General features: G+C 40.3%; 1 protein-coding gene across 1 annotated transcript in view; it reads left to right on the top strand.

Moving 5' to 3' along the window:
- LOC104386435 (maltase-glucoamylase, intestinal-like) overlaps nucleotides 1–21,244 on the top strand; it is a 61,858-nt gene that overhangs the window by 21,015 nt on the left and 19,599 nt on the right. The window contains 16 exon segments of the mRNA XM_009995045.1: nucleotides 2,774–2,928; nucleotides 4,431–4,515; nucleotides 5,221–5,277; nucleotides 7,093–7,217; nucleotides 9,365–9,453; nucleotides 9,985–10,034; nucleotides 11,522–11,692; nucleotides 12,467–12,616; nucleotides 13,097–13,306; nucleotides 13,880–14,034; nucleotides 15,106–15,274; nucleotides 16,254–16,350; nucleotides 16,443–16,555; nucleotides 17,929–18,054; nucleotides 18,884–19,012; nucleotides 20,699–20,860. Coding sequence (XP_009993347.1) covers nucleotides 2,774–2,928; nucleotides 4,431–4,515; nucleotides 5,221–5,277; nucleotides 7,093–7,217; nucleotides 9,365–9,453; nucleotides 9,985–10,034; nucleotides 11,522–11,692; nucleotides 12,467–12,616; nucleotides 13,097–13,306; nucleotides 13,880–14,034; nucleotides 15,106–15,274; nucleotides 16,254–16,350; nucleotides 16,443–16,555; nucleotides 17,929–18,054; nucleotides 18,884–19,012; nucleotides 20,699–20,860 — 2,043 coding nt within the window.

The raw sequence follows: 21,244 nt of genomic DNA, 5'->3' as shown, positions 1-21,244 counted from the left end.
GCTTCGTGTTGACCAGGTCGCCCTTCGCGGGGTCGGGCCGCTATGGCGGCCACTGGCTGGGGGACAACACGGCCTCCTGGGACCATCTGCGCTGGGCCATCCCTGGGATCCTGGAGTTTGGGCTCTTCGGGATCCCTTACGTAGGGAAAATGACCCATTTGGGGCTTTTTGGGGGAGATCCGGATTAAGGAGGAAATCGAATCATCTCGATCGATCAGGATTGATCATTAATGATGTGTTAGATATTAATTATATCATTGTAATTAGGAAATTATTGATAATTAAATGTAGGAATAAATTAGATATATTACAGATTCCATTATTTAAATACTAAAAAGTGGATAGAAATTAATTAACATGTCATGATTAATATTAATTAGTTAATAAATCCCTCTTTGGGATCCCTTGTGTAGGAAAACTGACCCATTTTTGGGGTTTTTGGGAAGATCTGAATTAAAGAGGAAATCAAATGGATATAATATATATTTAATATATTTAATGAATTTTTAATAACTCCATACATATAATATATTTAATAACTTGCTATATATTTGATAATATATCTCATACATTATTAATATGATTAATAGTATATATTTAATTTAATATGTAATAAAATATATTTGATTAATTTTAAAATATTAATACAGATTTATATTCATATTGCCATATAGTGTATAGTTATTATTTATTTGAAATATTGATAATGTAATAATTATGGATTGTCATATCTGATTATAAGAAGAACAGATTAATTATAATGATAATTATAATAATTACTGATGATAATAATAGGTTATTATAATAAGAAGAGATGATATAATAGAAATTAAACAACACAGAAATACAAATAAATCTCCAAATGCCACCATCATAAGTATTCATTAACCAAATGGACAGCCGTGGTGAGCAATTAATTGGCAGCAATTAATGATGAATTGCAATTAACGAGGGGTGTTTTCAAGGTCGGCGCCGACATCTGCGGCTTCTTCGAGGACACGACCGAGGAACTTTGTCGGCGCTGGATGCAGGTCGGGGCCTTTTACCCCTTCTCCAGGAACCACAACACTGAGAAATGCATCGTAAGGGGCTGATCATTTCATTAATGACTGATAAAATCCCACCTCCTCCCTAATTAGGATTCCTAATGAATCGTTAATAACGACGTTTTCTGTCACCGGTTGCGAAAGGATCGACTGGTGCCACCTTCAGTTTGGGTACATTTTCCACCCAAAAGCTCTTCTGAAGGGTTAATTTAAGCCTCAGTTTAAATGACTAATCACTTAATTAACTTAATTAATCCAAGGCTGAGTTGGTCCCCTCTCACCGTCGGCCATTTTGCTCTTCCTGCTCCTCCACTTCTCAGGGTTGTTCTCCGACGACCTCGTTGCTCCAACTTCAGTTGCCTCCATTGACCCCAATTAATGACACTAATAATCATGATTATCTCGTTGTCTGGCTTCATTAGTCCAGGTTGAATCACAGGAGTTGAGCTCCAAGAGAACTGGAATTCATTAGAATTCATTAATTAATTGGAATGAATGTACAAATTCATTGGAATTAATTAGAAGTGGAAAGTCCAGTCTCCTCAGGCAGGTTCCAGGTTGCCCAAATCTCAATTATTTATGCAATTAATTCCTGTAATGCCAATTAATGCTTATAAATTCTTATAAGAATGTGGATTATATAATATTTAATATGTCTATCATAGAATAATAAGTAATAATACATGATAATGAAAATGATAATAGTAATAATAATCTTAAATAAGAATGTGGATTATATAATATTTAATATGTCTATCATAGAATAATAAGTAATAATACATGATAATGAAAATGATAATAGTAATAATAACAGTGAATAATGATAATAGTAATAATACATCTTAATTAACATTTAGTTGAATTATTATTATCATGTTCATCACCACCTCCTTAGTCACTACCACCACCATCACCACCACAAGCACAAACAACACCACCATTACCTCCAACACCACAGACACCACCAGCACCACAAACACCAGCACCACAAACACCATCATCACCACAAACACCACAACCAACACCAGCACCACCACCACAAACATCATCATCATCACAAACACCATCACCAGCACCACCACAAACACCACCACCATCATCACCACAAACACTACCAGCACAAACACCACCACCATTACCACCAACACCAGTGACACCAGCACCACAAACACCAGCACCACCACCACAACCACCACTGTCACAACCACCAAAACCACCAGCACAAACACCACCACCACCATCATCACCACCACCACCGGCACAAACAGCACCAGCACCACGAACACCAGCACCACCAATATCACCACTATCACCACCATCACTACCACCACAACCACCATCATCACCACCACCACAAACACCACCAGCACCAGAACAAACACCACCACCACCATTACTGTCAGCACCACAAACACCACCACCACAAACAACACTACCACTACCACCATCACCACAGACACCACCACAAACACCATGATCACCACAAACACCAGCACCACCACCACTACCACCACCGTTGCTACCACCACAAACACCACCACCAGCACAAACAACACCACCATTACCACCAGCACCACAAACAGCATCACCACCACAACCACCAAGACCACCACCATCACTACTATCACCACCACCACCAATCACCAATATGACAAAAAAAATGCTGCTTTTCCTTGGAACTGCCCCTGCTCAAGTTGATGTTTCTTCCTGTCTCCATTTCCTTCCAGCCCCAGGACCCAGCAGCCTTTGGGGCAACCTCCTTGTTGGTCAACTCCTCCCGTCACTACCTGAACATCCGCTACACCTTGTTGCCCTACCTCTACACCCTCTTCTTCAAGGCCCACACCCAAGGAACCACCGTGGCCCGGCCCCTGCTGCATGAGTATGTTCACCATCACATCACCTTCATGTCACCTTCACGTCACCTTCACCCCTCCCACCAAACCAGAAGAAAAAAATGCCCAAATCCAAAATGGCCAAGAATTCCCAAATGGAAGAAATCTTGGAAAAAAAATCCTCCCCCCCAAAAAAATAATCCCAAAACTTTGCAAGTGAAATTTAAAAATTCCCCCAAATTGCCCAAAACATTCCCAAAATATTCCCCAAAATTATACAAATGTTCCCAAAAAAGTTCCTCCCAAATTCCCAAAACATTCCTGAACCCTCCCCTCACATCCCCCCAAATTCCTAAAATATTTCCAAAACATTCCCCAAAAATTCCCTTAAAAATCCCACAACATTCCCAAAAGGTTCCCAGAATATTCCCCCCAAATTAAAAAAATCCCCCCAATCAATAATCATTAATCAGGAATCATTAATCAGTAATCAATAATCAGCAATTAATAATAAATAATCATTAATCAATAGTCAGTAATAAATAATAAATAATAAGCCCCCTGATGCCTCCTCAGACCCCCCAGATTCTTCCTATATATTAAATATTATATATAACAATCACTATATTAATATATATTATATATCCTATTAATGCATTAACAGACAATATACATTTCTATAATATATAATATATCATAATATACAATATATATTTTCATACTTATGTATAACATATGAAATATATCAGATTATATAAAAGGTCATATAATATAAATTTAATATAATTAAATACTATAATATTAGTTATAAATTATCTTATTAATTAAAAATTATATGTAATATTACGCATATATATTGTATATTATATATAATGATTATATATAATATATAATAATGTATATTAATATATAATCTATAATTAATATTATAGTAGCATTATAGCACACATTCCACACTAATATTATACATTAGTTATTAAATCTAATACTGCACAAATACTTTAAGTATGATATTTAATAATATATGGATGTACATTAATCATCATGTAAAGCATAATGTATATTAATAAACAACATATTAATATATTTTTATTATTATACATTATATGATATATGAATATATAATGGGTATAATGATACAGAATAACAATATAGTATTATAATTATGTTATATTAATTAAAACATTAAAATGATGTAAATTATTTCATCCCTCCCCCTCCTTGTGTAGAAACACACGGAGACCCATGAATATCCATAATTAGCTGATCCCAAGTTAATTAGGGGATCCCAAATGACCCCAAGTTAATTAGCAGATCCCAAATTAATTAACAGATCCCAAATTAATTATGGGATCCTAAATTAATTAGTTCCCTTCGTTTACCTTGTCAGCCACAAAACAGTCTTGAGGGAGCTCAAGGCTCCTCTGGCGGCCCCTGTGACTCTTCCAAGCTGCTTCTCCATGACCTCCACGTTCAGATGACTCATGATGCTGGTCATTAATTAGGCATTAATTAGCGGGTGTCATTAATACCTCCTTCATTTGTTTAGGTTTTATTCTGATGAAGAGACCTGGGGGATTGACAAGCAGTTCTTGTGGGGTTCTGGGCTCCTCATCACCCCCGTGCTCGAGCCGGTAGGTCGTGGTTTCTTCATGTCTTAGCCCACCTGGTGATGCCCTCAGGATGTTCCCACCTCAGGAAGTTCAACCAGGTCCTTCACCTGGGACAGGACTGTGACAGGTTGGGAATGGGTGGAGAGCAGCCCTGAGGAGAAGGACTTTTTGGGTGTTGGGTGAGGAGAAGCTCCAGGTGACGCATCCAAGTCAACCAGGTCCTTGGTGGCATCAGGAGAAGGTGACAAGGAGGTGGAGGGAGGGGATTGTCCCCCTCTGGTCTGGGGAGACCCCACCTGGAGAACTGGGGGGTCCCCAACACCAGAAGGACGTGGAGATGTTGAAGAGAGTCCAGAGGAGCCACGGAGATGCTGGGAGGGCTGGAGCAGCTCTGGAGACAGGCTGGGGGAGCTGGGGGGTCCAGCCTGGAGAAGGTTCCAGGGAGACCTTGGAGCACCTTCCAGTGCCTGAAGGGGCTCCAGGAGGTGCCTTCAGCACCTGAGGGGGCTCCAGGACCTGGGCTGCCTAAATCAGCTGCGGCTCCTCCATCCCTGGAAGCCTCCAAGGCTGGTTTGGATGGACCTTGGAGCAACCTGGTTTGGGGGGAGGTGTCCCCACCCACGGCAGGGAGGTGGGACAGGGTTGGCTTCAAGGTCCCCCCCACCCAACCCAGTTGTTTGGGTTGTTTCCATGTCATGTTCCTGGTTTCTGTGTCTGGTTCTTCAGGGGATTGAGGTTCTTCAGGCCTACGTCCCTGACGCCGTCTGGTACGAGTACGAGTCGGTGAGTCAGGACGGGGGGAGATAATACTAATATTAATATTGATTATTAATATCAATATGAATATGAATTTAAATAGGTATTAAATAGAAAGATAAAAACCAAAATTAATAATAATAATTAAAATTAAATTAATAGCATTGATATTAATTATTAATTATTAATATTCATTAAATGTGGATATGACTTTAAATAGGTATTAAATAGAAAGAGAAATACAAAGAAATAGAAAATAAAAGACAAATGTATATATAAAGATATAAAATACAACTATTAATGTTATTATTACTAGAAATATCAATAGAAACATTAATAGACATATTAATATGAATACAAATATAGATATAAATCATTCAAATGAAAATATAAAGATGAATAGAAATAGATATAAAATATATACATTAGCATAAATATTAATACAAGTCTGGATATAGATACAGATATTGTTACAAATATAAACAGAATAGAAATAGGAAGATAAATATAAATTAAAACGTAAATGTAGATATAAATACATAAAATACAAATATTAATAGAAATAAATGTTAATAGAAATATTATTAGAAATATTATTAATACAGATATAGATATAAATGTAAAACATTCAAATGAAAATATAAAGATGAGTAGAAATATAAATATATAATTGAAATAGAAAGGTAAATATAAATTAAAATACAAATGTAGATATAAGTAGATAAGATGCAAATATTACTAGAAATATTAATATAAACATTAATAGAAATATGATTAGAAATATTATTATAAATACAGATACAGATATCAAAATAAATAATCCAAATGAAAATATAAATATTAATATAAATATAAAATAGAAATAAAAAGACAAATAAAATTACAAATATATTAAGTGCAGATATTGATATTAATAGAGATATTAACATAAACATCAATAGAATATAAATATTAATATAAATATTAATATAAGTGTGGGTATAGATACATATATTAATATTGTTAGAAGTATAATATGACTGTAAATATAACTACAAATAGAAATAGAAATAGAGATATAAATATATACAACACAAATAGAAATAGAAATACAAATATCAATCTGAATCTGACTATTCATATACATAACATACAAATATAAATAGAAATAATCATATAGAAAGAGAAATCTGTAAAAATCTAAATCTAAATATCAGTATAAATATGTATATAAATATGTATAGAAATCCAAATCCAAAACTAATCTAAATATAAATCCAAACCTAAATCTAAATGTATAAAATACAACTATAAATAGAAATATGGATATAGATATAAACATGAATAGATGTTATAAATGTAATATAAAGAATATAGAGAATGAAGGAGAAAAAGGGAAGAATGAAGGGGGGAAAGGGAAGAATTGAGGGGAAAAAGGAAGAATGAAGGGGAAAACCAGAAGAATTGAGGGGAAAAAGAAGAATTAAGGGGGAAAAGGAGGAATTAAGGGAAAAATGGAAGACCTAAGGGGGAAAATGAAGAATGAAAGATAAAAAAGGAAGAATGAAGGATAAAAAAGGTAGAATGAAGGATAATAAAGGTAGAATTAAGGTGGGAAAGGAAGAATGAAGGGGGGAAAGGGAATAATTAAGGGGGAAAAAGGAAGAGCTGATGAAAAAGGGAAGAATTAAGGGGGGAAAGGAAGAATGAAGAGGAGGAAAGGGAAGAATGAAGAGGAAGTAGGAAGAATGAAGGGGAAAAAGGAATAAAGAAAAAGGAGGATTTAAGGGGAAGAGGCAGAATTGAGGGAAAAGGGAAGTCCAGGCAGGGCTCCCCTGACCCCCCTTTCCCACCTGTCCCCAGGGTGCCCGGCTGTGGTGGCGGAAGCAGTGGGTGACCCTGCACCTCCCAGGGGACAAGCTGGGGCTGCACATCCGGGGGGGGCACATCTTCCCCTTCCAGAGGCCCAGCACCACCACCAGTGCCAGGTAGGGTTCAGAGTGGGGGTAACTGGGGGACACTGGGATGACTGGGGGGCCTCTGGCTGTGGCCAAAGAATGAAATTTAATTGAAATGAATTATTCTCATCCTATTATTCTTGCTATTGTCATGGGCTTATTTCCCATCTTTAATTCAAATGCCATTTAAGTTTATGATTGAATATGAATGTTTTATTTTTTTATCACACCCATCACCTTCAGAATCATCATAATCACCACAACAATAGTCACAGAAGAATGTTGGGGGTTGGAAGGGACTTCTGAAGGTCATCGAGTCCAATCTCCTGACCACAGCAGGACCAAAACCCCACAAACATCTAGGGCAGATCCTTCAGAAAAGCATCCAGGTGGATCTGGAAAGTGTCCAGAGAAGGAGACTCCACCACCTCCCTGGGCAGCCTGTCCCAGGGCTCTGTCACCCTCACAGGAATGAAGTTCTTCCTCATGTTGAGGTGGAACTTCCTGGGCTCCAGTTTAATTCCATTGCCCCTCGTCCTGTCCCAGGGCGCAAGTGACAAGAGCTTGTCCTTGCCTTCTTGCTGCCCTCATGTATTGATAGACTCTCTTTAGATCCCCCCTCAGCCTTCTGCTCTCTATCTGAACAGCCCCAGGTCCCTCAGTCTTTCCTCACCAGATATTCTACTCCCTCCATCGTCCCTGTAGCCTCTTCCCAGTAGATCCCAGTCCCTCTGGAGCTGGGGAGCCCAGAACTGGACACAACGCTCCACGTGAGGTCTCACCAGAGATGAGTAGAGGGGGAGAAGAACCTCCCTTGACCTGCTGGCCACACTCCTGATGCCCCCCTCAAGACACCCTTGGCCTCCTTGCCCACCAGGGCAGGAGAATGTGGCCACCATGACCCATGGAGAACTTGTCCATCAGGACTCCAAGGTCCTTCTGCATGGAGCTGCTCACCCCCCCATACCACCCAAATGAGATGGAAAAAAAGCAGGAAATGGGGAAGAAGGTCCCACCAGGGATGAGTAGAGGGGCAGGAGAACCTCCCTTGACCTGCTGCCCCAGGGAGGTTGTGGAGTCTCCTCACTGGAGACTTTCAAGACTTGTCTGGATGCCTTTCTGAGGGATCTGCCCTAGATGTGTGTGGGTTTTTGGGTTGGACTCGATGATCTTCAGAGGTCTCTTCCAACCCTGATGATTCTATGATTCCATGATTTCTGTTCTTTCTCTTTCTGATCCTTCTGAGATTTTAATTCACAATATTTTTATTTCTTGTATTTTGATTCTTTCTGATCTTCCCCTTTCTTGGATATTTTCCGTTCCTAATCCAACCCTTTCTGCTATTTCCATTTCTGATGGTTCTGCTCTTTCCTTTTGGGTTCTTTCTGATCTTTCTGACATTTCCACTTTCTGGACACGTGAAGGTGTCCAGAGGAGGCCACAAAGATGATCCAAGGGCTGGAGCACCTCTCTTATGAAGACAGGCTGAGGGAGTTGAGGTTGCTCAACCTGGAGAAGGCTCTGGTGGGACCTCCTAGTGACCTTCCAGTACCTGAAGGAGCTCCAGGAAAGCTGGGGAGGGACTTTTGATAAGGGCAGGGAGTCAGAGGACAAGGGGTGATGATCTTCAGAGGTGCCTTCCTAAGCCCATGATTCTACAATCCCACGATTCTATGATTCTAGGATTGATTTTAATTTTGCTCTTTAGACTTATTTTTATATTTTTGAGGCTTATATTTATAATTATATTCATTTACATTGAGTTTTATTGTTCTTTTTATATTTAGTTTTAGATTTACATTCATTATGAATATTAATATTACCTGGTGACGTGGCTGGATCTGTAGGAACCACCCGAGAACTCTTTGTTGTCCCCCCCTTTCCCAGCAAATATTTTGCATTTCTAGTTGGAAACCCCCTCCCCAAAGGGGATTCACAATGAAACAGGGAATTTTGAGGCGTTTTCATGAAAAAATGTGAATTTTGCCCCCGATTTTCTTCTGTCGCTGGAAAATCCTCAACCGCGAAGCTCTGGGACCATCTTGGTCCAGAAAGGAAATGACCAAATTTTTGAGCTCCTGTTGAACTTGAAAACCTAAATATTGATGTTAAAGACAATTAGTGATGGTGTGAGAATGAAAATGGTGGGTTTGGGGTTGTTTTTTCATGTTCTCCAGCCGGAAGAACCCGCTGGGGCTGCTGGTGGCACTGGACGAGAAGGAGGAGGCAGTTGGGGAGATGTTCTGGGATGATGGAGAGTCCACAGGTGAGTTGGGCCACGTGGTTGTTGGTGAGTTGGGTCACGTGGTGCAGAGAGGATGAGATGGGTCACATGGTGTAGAGAGGCTGAGTTGGGTCACGTGGTGGTTGATGAGTTGGGTCACATGGTGATTGGTGTGTTGGGTCACGTGGTGCTGGGTGAGTTGCGTCACGTGGTGCAGGGACAGGACAAAAGTCTTTCGAAGACCAGAAAGAAGAAAAAAAATAATAAATGTGGATAAAATAATAATAAAGATAAAGATGAATATAATTCCAGAAGAATCTAAAAAATAATTGGGATTAATTAGATGTTAATTGGGATGAATTAGGTTGTAATTATTCGTCATGGGTTTCAGAGGGTAGTTCTGAAGGTAAGAAAATCATTGCTAATTAGTCATGATAACAGCATTAATAGCATTAATGATAATAATAGATAATGATTAATTACATTAATATCGTTATTAATGGTAATAATTAGCCATGATGGTGTTTCCCATCAGCTCATCCCAGTTGTAACTGGAATTTCTCTGTGTTTTAGGCACTGTGAGCAGCAATTCCTATGTTTTCTACAACTTCAAGGTGTCCAATGTAAGTTGGAGGGTTTTGTCTTCATGGATTTATTTATAATTAACATTATTAATTAATTTTTTCAGCATTAATAATTATCATTATTACTTAAAATTTTATTTGGACGTTGTTATTTTTTTAAATTTCAGTTTAATCCTGATTCAATTTTAATTGTATGAGACATTTTAATTGTATGAGACCTTTGAATTGGAATTAATTTTTATTAAACTAAATTTTAATTAATGTCATTAAATTTGAATATAATTTAATTTTCATCTAATTGAGGACAATTTAATTAAAATATTTTAAATTTATGCATTATTTAATATTTTAATCTAATTTAATTGTAATATAATTAAAATATCATAATTTGATTTAAATTAGATTATTTTTTATATATTACTATTTATTTAAATTTTATTAGATTAATTTACTTAAATTTGATGTAATTTAATTTAATTTGATTGAATTTTAAATAATTTTAACTAGTTTTTGAGCATTTAAATGCAACTAAATTAATATTTAATTAAAATTTTGACTTTTGAAATTAAATAACATTTCATAATATTTTTTGTGCCAGTTTAATTGAATTTTAATCTAATTGAATTTTAATCTAATTGAATTTTAATCTAATTGAATTTTAATCTAATTTACTTGAGGTCAAATAATTAAAAATCACTTTTAAAACAGTTAATATTTTGCCATTTTAATTTAGTTAAATTTTAATCTAATAAAAATAGAGAAGTTTTATTGTAAGTGACCAAAATAATTGATTTAATGTAATTATTTTAACTTCTATAAATGGATTTAATTTCATATAAATAATTTAATTGTAGTGTAATTTAATTTAATTTACATTGAACTAATTTCTGACCATGAAAATGTAACTCAAGGAAAATTTAATTAAGGTCTTGACATTTTAATTTAAGTAAAGTTTAACTGAATGATTTTGGGGCCATTTTAATTTCACTACATTTCAATCTAATGAACTGATGACATTTTAATTTAAAATACTTCTAATTATGGTTTAATTTTAATATAATTCAATTTTAACCTGATGAAACATTTATTTCCACTTAAATTGCATTTTAATGGAACTGTTTGCCACTTAATTTAATTAAAGCATTAATTATTTATTGTTAATTTCTAAATAGCAATTTCATTTAATTAAATTATTAATAATATTAAAATACTTATTGATAATAATGTAATAATTTATATATTTTGTTTAAATTTGCTTTAATTGAATTTTGGGGCCATTTACAAATACTGAAATGCTACTTTAATTAAACTTTAACCTAATGAACTATGGACATTTAAATTGAATTGTCATTTTAATTAATAATGAATTTTTAAAATAAATTAATACATATTTTAAAAATAAATTAATAAATCTTTTTAAGTTAATTAATTTTATTTGTTCAATTTATTTCAAAAATATGTCCCTTTTCAATCACCCTGAGGAGGAGTTTGGGAGGTTGAAGGTTCATTCTCTCCTTCTTCTCCAGAACGTTCTCCAGATGAAGGTCACCATGAACAACTACGTGGATCCAAACCACCTGATGTTTGAGGAGATCAAGATCCTGGGCCTGGCCCAGCAGCCGGGGACTGTCACTGTGCTGGACGAGAAGAACGTGGTCAGCCTGGTCCAGAACATCACCTACAGCCCTGCCCAGAAGGTAGAAGGAGAAGAGGGACAATCTGCATGGGTAGAATCATGGGATGAGTTGGGTTGGAGGGACCTTCCAGATCATCTAGATCCAACCCCCCTGCATGGGCAGGGACACCTCCCACCAGCCCAGGTTGCTCCAAGCCCCATCCAACCTGGCCTTGGAGACCTCCAGGAATGGAAAAACCACCTTGAGGATCATCTAAGGGGTCATCTGGGTAGTCTTCAAGGTCCCATCCAACCCAAACCCATCCATGACCTAAAGACCATCCAGATCCAACCCCCATCGTGGGCAGGGACACCTCCCACCAGCCCAGGCTGCTCCAGGCCCCATCCAACCTGCCCTTCAACACCCCCAGGGATGGGGCAGCCACAGCTTCCCTGGGCAACCTGGGCCAGGGTCTCACCACCCTCACACTCCAGAATTCCCTCCTCATGTCCAACCTCCATCTCCCTCTTCCAGTTTTCATCCATCCTTCTCACCCCATCATTCCTGCCCTTGTCCCAAGTCTCTCCCCAGCTTTCCTGGAGGGATCTAAAGGTCCTTGAGGTGCTGGAAGTTGCTCTAAGGTCTCCCTGGAACCTCCTCCAGGCTGGACACCCCAACTCTCCCAGCCTGTCTCCAGAGCTGCTCCAACCCTCCCATCATCTTCATGGCCTCCTCTGGACTCTTTCCAACACCTCCGTGTCCTTCTTGATCCATCTCCCTGGTCCCATCCCCCCCTGCTCTTGTCCATAGTCCTTCCCCGAATCCTGAGGAGTCCATGGTTGTTGGTCCTTTCAGGTCGCTGTGATCCAGGGGCTGAAGCTGGAGCTAGGCGTGTCCTACACCCTGAACTGGACCCTGGTGACCAGCACCCAGGAGAGGTTCGATTGTCACCCCGACCAAGGGGCGTCTGAGGACACGTGTCGACGCCGTGGCTGCGTCTGGGCCGTGAGTCCCCAGGGGTGGGGGAGGGGCTAGGGGGGCAGGGCCATGGGCTCACCATGATGTCATCAGGTGGTTGTCACACCGTGATGTCATCAGGTGATTGTCTCACCATGACATCATCATGTGGTTGTCTCACCATGATGTCATCACAGGGTTGTCACACAATGATGTCATCATGTGGTTGTCGCATGACAATGTCATCACGTAGTTGTCTCACCATGATGTCATTACATGGTTGTCTCAGGATGTTTAATCATGTGGTTGTCACACCATGATGTCATCAGATGGTTGTCTCACCCTGATGTCATCACGGGGTTGTCACACAATGATGTCATCACATGGTTGTCTCACCATTATGTCATCACGTGGTTGCCTCACCATGATGTCATCACATGGTTGTCACATGATGATGTCATCATGTGCTTGTCACACCATGATGTCATCACGTGCTTGTCACACCATGATGTCATCATGTCCCCCCAGGTCACCTCTAGCCCAGGAGTTCCCGCCTGCTACTACGACAGCCCCGACAACGGGTACTCGGTCACTGACATCACGTACACGTCATCGGGCGTGGCCGCCAACCTGACCTTCAACAGCAGAAGTCCCAGAGCTGCGGGCAACCTGATGCCACCCATCAGCACCCTGCGCCTGGAGGTGACCTATCACAGCGACCACGCCCTGCAAGTGAAGGTGAGGGGGGAGTTGGGAGGGACTGGGGTGGAAACCGTGATGGTTTGGGTGGAAACCGTGATGGTTTGGGTGGAAATCGTGATGTTTGGCTGGAAATCGTGATGGTTTAGGGCAAAGTTTGGTGGTTTGGGTCAAAATCATGATTGTTTGGATCAAAACTGTGATGGTTTGGGTGGAAATCATGATGGTTTAGGGCAAAGTTTGATGGTCTGGGTGGAAATTGTGATGGTTTGGGGCAAAATTGTGATGAATTGGGTGGGAATCCTGATGGTTTAGGGCAAAGTTTGATGGTTTGGGGCAAAATTGTGACTGGGTGGAAATCATGAAGGTTTGGGTGGGAATCGTAATGGTTTAGGGCAAAGTTTGGTGGTTTGGGTCAAAATCATGATAGTTTGGGTCAAAACTATGATGGTTTGGGTGGAAATCATGATGTTTGGGGCAAAATTTGGTGGTTTGGGTCAAAATCATGATAGTTTGGGTGGAAATCATGACGGTTTGGGTCAAAAGAATGATGCTTGGGATTGAAATGGCGACATCACCAACGCCTCTGCCCCACCTCGTTTTCCGCCCCAGATCTACGACGGCGCCAACGCGCGGTACGAGGTTCCGGTCCCGCTCAATCTCCCGCCCACCCCGGAGGCCACCGACCAATCCCGCCTCTATGACGTCATGATCCAGGACAAACCCTTTGGGGTCCAGATTCGCCGCAGGAGCAGCGGGACCATCATGTAAAGGGGCTTTTTTTGACGCTTGTTTTTTTCCTTCAAATCCAAATTCAGGATTTAAACAGAATTTTCACCTTTAATTCTTCTTGTAATTTTCTGATTTCATTTTAATTGGATTGATTTGACTTTATTTTCTCAATTTTATTTTTCTATACTTGACCCTATTTTATTTTGTTTAATTTTTACTTACTTTAACTTTATTTTTCTTTATTTTAATCTATTTTTCTTTAATTTTTACTTTATTTTTCTTTATTCCTCTGGATTTTTTCCCTTATTTTTCTTTATTTTACTTCATTTTACTCTAATTTTCTTTAATTTTTACTTTCTCTTTATTTTACACTATTTTACTTTTTTTTACTTGATTTTACTTGATTTTATTTTTCTATAATTTACCCTATTTAATTTTACTCTATTTTACTTAATTTTACTTATTTTTTCTTGATTTTATTCTATTTTTCCTTTATTATTTACCTTATTTTTCTTTATTTCCCTTGATTTTTTACTTTTTCTTTATTTTTCTTAATTTTACTCTAATTTTCTTGATTTTTTACTTTTTTTTACTCAATTTTATTTTGCTCTATTTTACTTCACTTTTAAACAATAAATGAAGTGATCCAATTAAAAAGCAGGAGTTAATTCAATTATTATTAAGGGAGCCAATAATACTGGTTGTTCAGGACCATGAACTTATGTCAAAGTCATTAATTCAGCAATAATGAATAATAATTATTGATTATAAGTCCTCTAGATTAAGTTGAATCATTAATAACCCTGATCAGGAAGCAGCAACTGAAACTACAACAATTATTAATTCAATTGAGACACTGTGAATGATTCCATTATTAATTAATATTGATTAATAATTAATTTATAATTAATTGAAACATTTCCTTAATAATCAGGCCTTGGTTAAGCTGGAAGATCAGGAAGAACTTTTGAGGCATCAGGAGATTTCCAGACCACCCCAAAATTTACTTGGACTCTGCAGAATCGGTGTCGATTCATTTCATTTCTTCTTAATTATGCGTTTCATTAACTTCTCCTCTCCCCCACCTCCCACCTCCTCCACCCCAGCTGGGACACGCAGCTCCCGACCTTCACCTTCAGTGACCAGTTCCTCCAGATCTCCACCCGTTTGGCCTCTTCCCACGTCTACGGCTTTGGGGAGTCTGAACACCCCACGTTCCGCCACGACCTCAACTGGCACACGTGGGGCATGTTCACCAGAGACCAACCTCCTGGGGTGAGATGAGGAAGGGTGGGATTCATCCTCCTTTCTGCTGGGCTTGGTTGGTGCTGGAGGGAGGTGGTGGCCCTGGTGGCACCACAGCCTGAGGGATAGAGGGAAGGAGAAAGACTTGGGGTGGAAGAAGGAAAAGGGACACAAGAGGAAAAGGAAGGAGGGATCTCAGGAGCTTCTGGTGGCTCCACCTGCTGGAGACACACCTGTGGGGGGGATGGGCTGGAGGGAAGGGGGGTCCATCCAGAAGGAGCTGTAGAGGTTGGGGATGGAGGTGAAGGAAGCCAAGGTCCTGCAGGGGGGTGGGGACCATCCCAAGAGAGGTTGGGTGGGGGCTGGGTGGAGAGCAGCCCTGAGGGGAAGGACCTGGGGGTGTTGGGTGGGGAGAAGCTCCAGGTGGCCCATCCAAGGCAACTCTGGGCTGGGTGGCAGCAGTAATTACTATTATTGAGCACTGATTAATAATTTATCAAGAATTAATTACAATTTATTGAGCATTAATTAAGTTATTCAGTAGTAATTGAGAAGTTATTGAGCATTAATTCAATGTATTGAGCAGTAATTGATAATTTATTGAGCATTAATTAAAATTTATTCAGCACTAATTGAGAAGCTCTTGAGCATAAATTAATTTTATTGAGCACTAATTGATAATATATTGAGCATTAATTGATAACTTATTGAGCATTAATTGAGAATTGATTCAGTGCTAATTGAGAATTTATGGAGCACTAATTAAGAACTGATTCAGCACTAATTGAGAATTGATTCAGCACCAATTGAGAATTTATTGAGCACTAATTAAGAATTGATAGAGCGCTAATTAAGAATTGATTCAGCACTAATTAAGGATTGATTCTACCTTGATGACAACACATTTATCACTAATTAAACAAAATCCTGCACTAATTTAGAATCGACCCAACATTCATTTGGAATGGATTAATTAATTAGTCCATTAATTACCTCCTTCTCCCTGCAGTACAAGCTCAACTCCTACGGGTTCCACCCCTTCTACATGAGCCTGGAAGATGATGCCCAAGCCCACGGGGTCCTCCTGCTCAACAGCAACGCCATGGGTAGGAACCCCCAGATGCCTCCAGATCCCTCCCTTCCCACCTCCACGTCTTCTTGGCCAGCCCTGGTCATTCCCACCTCTTGTGCCCTCCAGACGTCACCTTCCAACCCACCCCTGCCCTGACCTATCGCACCACGGGGGGTATCTTGGATTTCTACCTGGTTTTGGGGCCCAGCCCGGAGAACGTGGTGCAGGAATATACGGCGGTGAGGTCCTGCTGGGGCAAGTTCTTTAGGGGATTTTAGGGGAGCTGTTGGGTTTTTTGGAGATGGTTTTGGGGTTTGGGCCCTTTTCTTGGCCTTGTTTTCATTCCTTTTGGGTTTTTTGGGGTTTTTTTTGGGTTTTTTGGGGGGTTTGTTGGGTTTTTTTGAGACAGTTTGGGGGTTGGGCCCCTTTCTTGGCCTTGTTTTTCTTCCTTTTTGGGTTTTTTTGGGGGTTTTTTTGGATCTTTTGAATTTTGTTGGAACTGAGGTGGGGAGGTGGGTTTTTTTGTGGGGGTTGTGTTGCTTTTTGGGGGGGGTTTCTGAGTTTTGGGATTTTTGGGGGGGTTTGTTGGGTTTTTTGGAGATTATTTTGGGGTTTGGACCCTTTTCTTGGCCTTGTTTTCATTCCTTTTGGGTTTTTTTGGGGTTTTCTGGGGTTTTGGGGGGGGTGGTTTGGGATCCTTTGGATTTTGTTGGAATTGAGGTGCTGAGGTGGGTTTTTTTCGGGGGGGTTTCTGTGTTTTGGGGTCTTTTTGGGGGGTCATTTTGCTTTTTTTGGGACTTTTAAATTTGGTTCAGGTTTCTGAGTTTTGGGATTTTTTGGGGGGTTTGTTGGTTTTTTTGGAGATTGTTTTGGGGTTTGGACCCTTTTCTTGGCCTTGTTTTCATTCCTTTTGGGTTTTTTTGGGGTTTTCTGGGGTTTTGGGGGCAGTGGTTTGGGATCCTTTGGATTTTGTTGGAATTGAGGTGCTGAGGTGGGTTTTTTTCGGGGGGGTTTCTGTGTTTTGGGGTCTTTTTGGGGGGTCATTTTGCTTTTTTTGGGACTTTTAAATTTGGTTCAGTTTCATTTTGGGGTGTTTGGAATTTTTTTGGGGGGTTGTGTTGCTTTTTGGGGATAACTTGGGCGTTTTTGGGGGGTAGTTTCTGGGGTTTGGGTTGGTTTTGGGGGGAGTATTGTGCTCTTTGGGGTCTTTATTGGATTTCGGGGTTTTTTGGGGGGTCATTTTGCTTTTTTGGGGGAATTTTAAATTTGGTTCAGTTTCATTTTGAGTTGTTTGGAGGTTTTTTTGGGGTTGTGTTGTTTTTTGGAGATAATTTGGGGGGGTCTTTTCTTGATGGGTTTCCTTGGGGATTCCTTCAGGGCTTCCTTGGGGGTTTCTTGAGGGTTCTTTGGGTTCGTTTTTGTGGTGTGTTTTTTTTTTTTTTTTTTTTTTGTTGGTTTTTTTTTGGTTTTTTTTTTTTGGGGTTTTTTTTGTCGGTTTTTTTTTTTGGTGAATTTTGGAACTCTTCCAATGGACGTTTTGACCCTTTTCTTCTACCTCCTTCTCTTCCCAACTGTGATTCCTCCTTTTCCCCTCCCCACCTCCCATTTCCAGCTGGTGGGGAGACCAGTGATGCCACCTTACTGGGCCCTGGGCTTCCAGTTGTGTCGTTATGGATATGCAAATGACTCGGAAGTCGCCCAATTAGTGGAAGACATGAAAGCTGCCAAGATACCTTACGTAGGATGGGGGCCCATCAAGATCTTGATGCCAAGATCTTCATCTTAATTTGGTTTCAGATCATTAAAAAGGGGGGAGAAAATGCTCTGATGAAGGAGCCTTCATTGAATGAATCAAATTATTTAAATTAGCCAACAGGTTTAATTTGGTTTAGATTTTAATTAATGATTGAGGAAATTAATGAAGATAATTTTAACTAAGTGATTCAGTTGAGTGAATGGAATTAGAAGGGAATTGAATGAGAAGAATGGAATAAAAAGAGATTAAATTAGTGAATTAAATGAAATTAAAATAATGAAAATAAATAAAAATAGTGAATTAAATTACATGAAAATAATTAAAAATCATTGAATCGAGGTAATCGATGATTTTTCACCTTCATTTTTCACCTGGGTTGGAAATTTCAATTGAAAATTTTAATTTTTTTAACTGGGAATTCTGAGTTGAGAGGATTAAAAATAAAAATTCACGATTAAAATTTAAAATTTGAACTGTAAAAATGTCATGAAACATGAACATGAAAAAACCAAAGAAACTCAAAAGCAAATTTTCAATGAAATCCATAATTACATTAAAAAATCAAATCAAATTCCTAGAAAGGAACTGTTTTGATGTAATTTTTTTCAAATTTAATGTGAAATTTTGAATTCATTTTCAAATTCCCGATTCAGAATTTGAATTGAAATTTCAAATCCAGACTTTTTGTTTGTATTTCCTTGGGGAAATTGCTTTGGATTGAAGCTTGAAGCTCCAATCAGAGGTTTCTGATGGACTTGGGGTGGGGAAGGGGGAGGAGCAATGGGAGTAGTGATGGTCATGTGACCTGCAGGACGTGCAGTACACGGACATCGACTACATGGAGCGTCAGTTGGACTTCACCCTCAGCCCCAAGTTCTCAGGTCTCCCCGCCCTGGTCAACAAGATCAAATCTGAAGGGATGAGGTTCATCCCCATCCTGGTGAGTTCTGGGAATGCTCCTTGGGCCTTCCCTTGGTCTCATGGAGAAGGACACTGGGTCATATCATCTTCATCTCGTGCCATCTCCTTGAGCCTCCCTTTGGTCTCATGGAGAAAGACATGGGGTCAACTCATCTTCATCTCGTGCCATCTCCTTGGACCTCTATTTGGTCTCATGGAGAAGGACACGGGGTCAACTCAACTCATCTTCATCTCATGCCATCTCCTTGGGCCTCACGTTGGGCTCATGGAGAAGAACACGGGGTCAACTCAACTCATCTTCATCTCATGACACCTCCTTTGGCTTCTATTTGGTCTCATGGAGAAGGACACGGGGTCAACTCAACTTATCTTCATCTCATGACACCTCCTTGGGCTTCTATTTGGTCTCATGGAGAAGGACACGGGGTCAACTCAACTCATCTTCATCTCATGCCAACCTGGGCTACATCAGAAGTGTGCCCAGCAGGGCCAGGGGGGAATTTTACCCCTCTGCTCTGGTTGGTCCCCACCTGGAGAACTGGGTCCAGTTCTGGTGCCACAGCACAAGAAAGATCTGGAGCTGTTGCAGGGGGTGCAGAGAAGGGTCACCAAGGTGATCCAAGGGCTGGAGCAGCTCTGCTCTGGAGCCAGACTGGGAGAGTTGAGGGTGTTCAGTCTGGAGAAGGTTCCAGGGAGACCTTAGAGCCTGAAGGGGCTCCAGGAAGGGGCTTTTCATCAGAGAAGACAGTGATGAGACAAGTGGTGATGGTTTGAAACTGAGGGGAGATTGAGGTGAGATATTGGGAAGAAGTTCTTCACACTCAGGGTGGTCCTTCCCTTGGTCTCATGGAGAAGGACACTGGGTCATATCATCTTCATCTCGTGCCATCTCCTTGAGCCTCCCTTTGGTCTCATGGAGAAAGACATGGGGTCAACTCATCTTCATCTCGTGCCATCTCCTTGGACCTCTATTTGGTCTCATGGAGAAGGACACGGGGTCAAGTCAACTCATCTTCATCTCATGCCATCTCCTTGGGCCTCACGTTGGGCTCATGGAGAAGAACACGGGGTCAACTCAACTTATCTTCATCTCATGACACCTCCTTGGGCTTCTATTTGGTCTCATGGAGAAGGACACGGGGTCAACTCAACTCATCTTCATCTCATGCCAACCTGGGCTACATCAGAAGTGTGCCCAGCAGGGCCAGGGGGGAATTTTACCCCTCTGCTCTGGTTGGTCCCCACCTGGAGAACTGGGTCCAGTTCTGGTGCCACAGCACAAGAAAGATCTGGAGCTGTTGCAGGGGGTGCAGAGAAGGGTCACCAAGGTGATCCAAGGGCTGGAGCAGCTCTGCTCTGGAGCCAGACTGGGAGAGTTGAGGGTGTTCAGTCTGGAGAAGGTTCCAGGGAGACCTTAGAGCCTGAAGGGGCTCCAGGAAGGGGCTTTTCATCAGAGAAGACAGTGATGAGACAAGTGGTGATGGTTTGAAACTGAGGGGAGATTGAGGTGAGATATTGGGAAGAAGTTCTTCACACTCAGGGTGGTGAGGAACTGGGATGGGTTGCCCAGGAAAGTTGTTGATGTTGGAGAAGATTTTGTGCCACCTGATCTCATGGTTGGGTTGGGGGGGTTTGGAACTGGGTGATCTTTGAGGTGCCTCCCAACCTGAATGATTTTATGATGCCCTGTTTCCTGGGACTTCAGGATCCGGCCATTTCTGTCAATGAAAGCTCCTACTTGGCCTTCCAGAGGGGGCTGGAGGAGAAGGTCTTCATCACGTGGCCCAACAGCAGCGACATCATCTACGCCAAGGTTGGGCCCCAAAACACTCACGTTTGCCCCAAAAAGTGGGGGAGAAGACCTGGGGTCCCCTCCTGTCTTGGGCAAACCCGAGGTCATGGAGACCTTGAGGGCAGTGGGGGGAGGGGCCACCAGGTGGGGCGACCAGGAAGCAACAATTTGGGGCTTAAATTCCCAAGTTTGGGTTGATTGGTTTGGTTTCATTTTCTTCTTCTTCTTCTTCTTCTCCTCCTCCTCCTTCTTCTCGTTTTTTTGTCACTTAATTAAATCTTATCTTATTTTTCTTTTTCCTTTAATTTTATTATTTTCTTCTTTATTTCTAGAATTTTTAATTATATTTTAACTTTTATTTCATTTCAGTTAAAATAGAATTTTAATTGCTTCTTGTCTTGTGGTTTTAATTAATTTAATTTCTTGTTTCTAATTTTCTTTCTCCTCTTTCCCCCCCCC

This window comes from Chaetura pelagica, unplaced genomic scaffold (assembly GCF_000747805.2).
Source record: "Chaetura pelagica isolate M959 unplaced genomic scaffold, ChaPel_1.0 scaffold603, whole genome shotgun sequence".
In the NCBI taxonomy this organism is placed as follows: domain Eukaryota; kingdom Metazoa; phylum Chordata; class Aves; order Apodiformes; family Apodidae; genus Chaetura; species Chaetura pelagica.
Note: the sequence above shows the minus strand (reverse complement) of the source record. Positions and strands in the feature narration are given on the sequence as shown.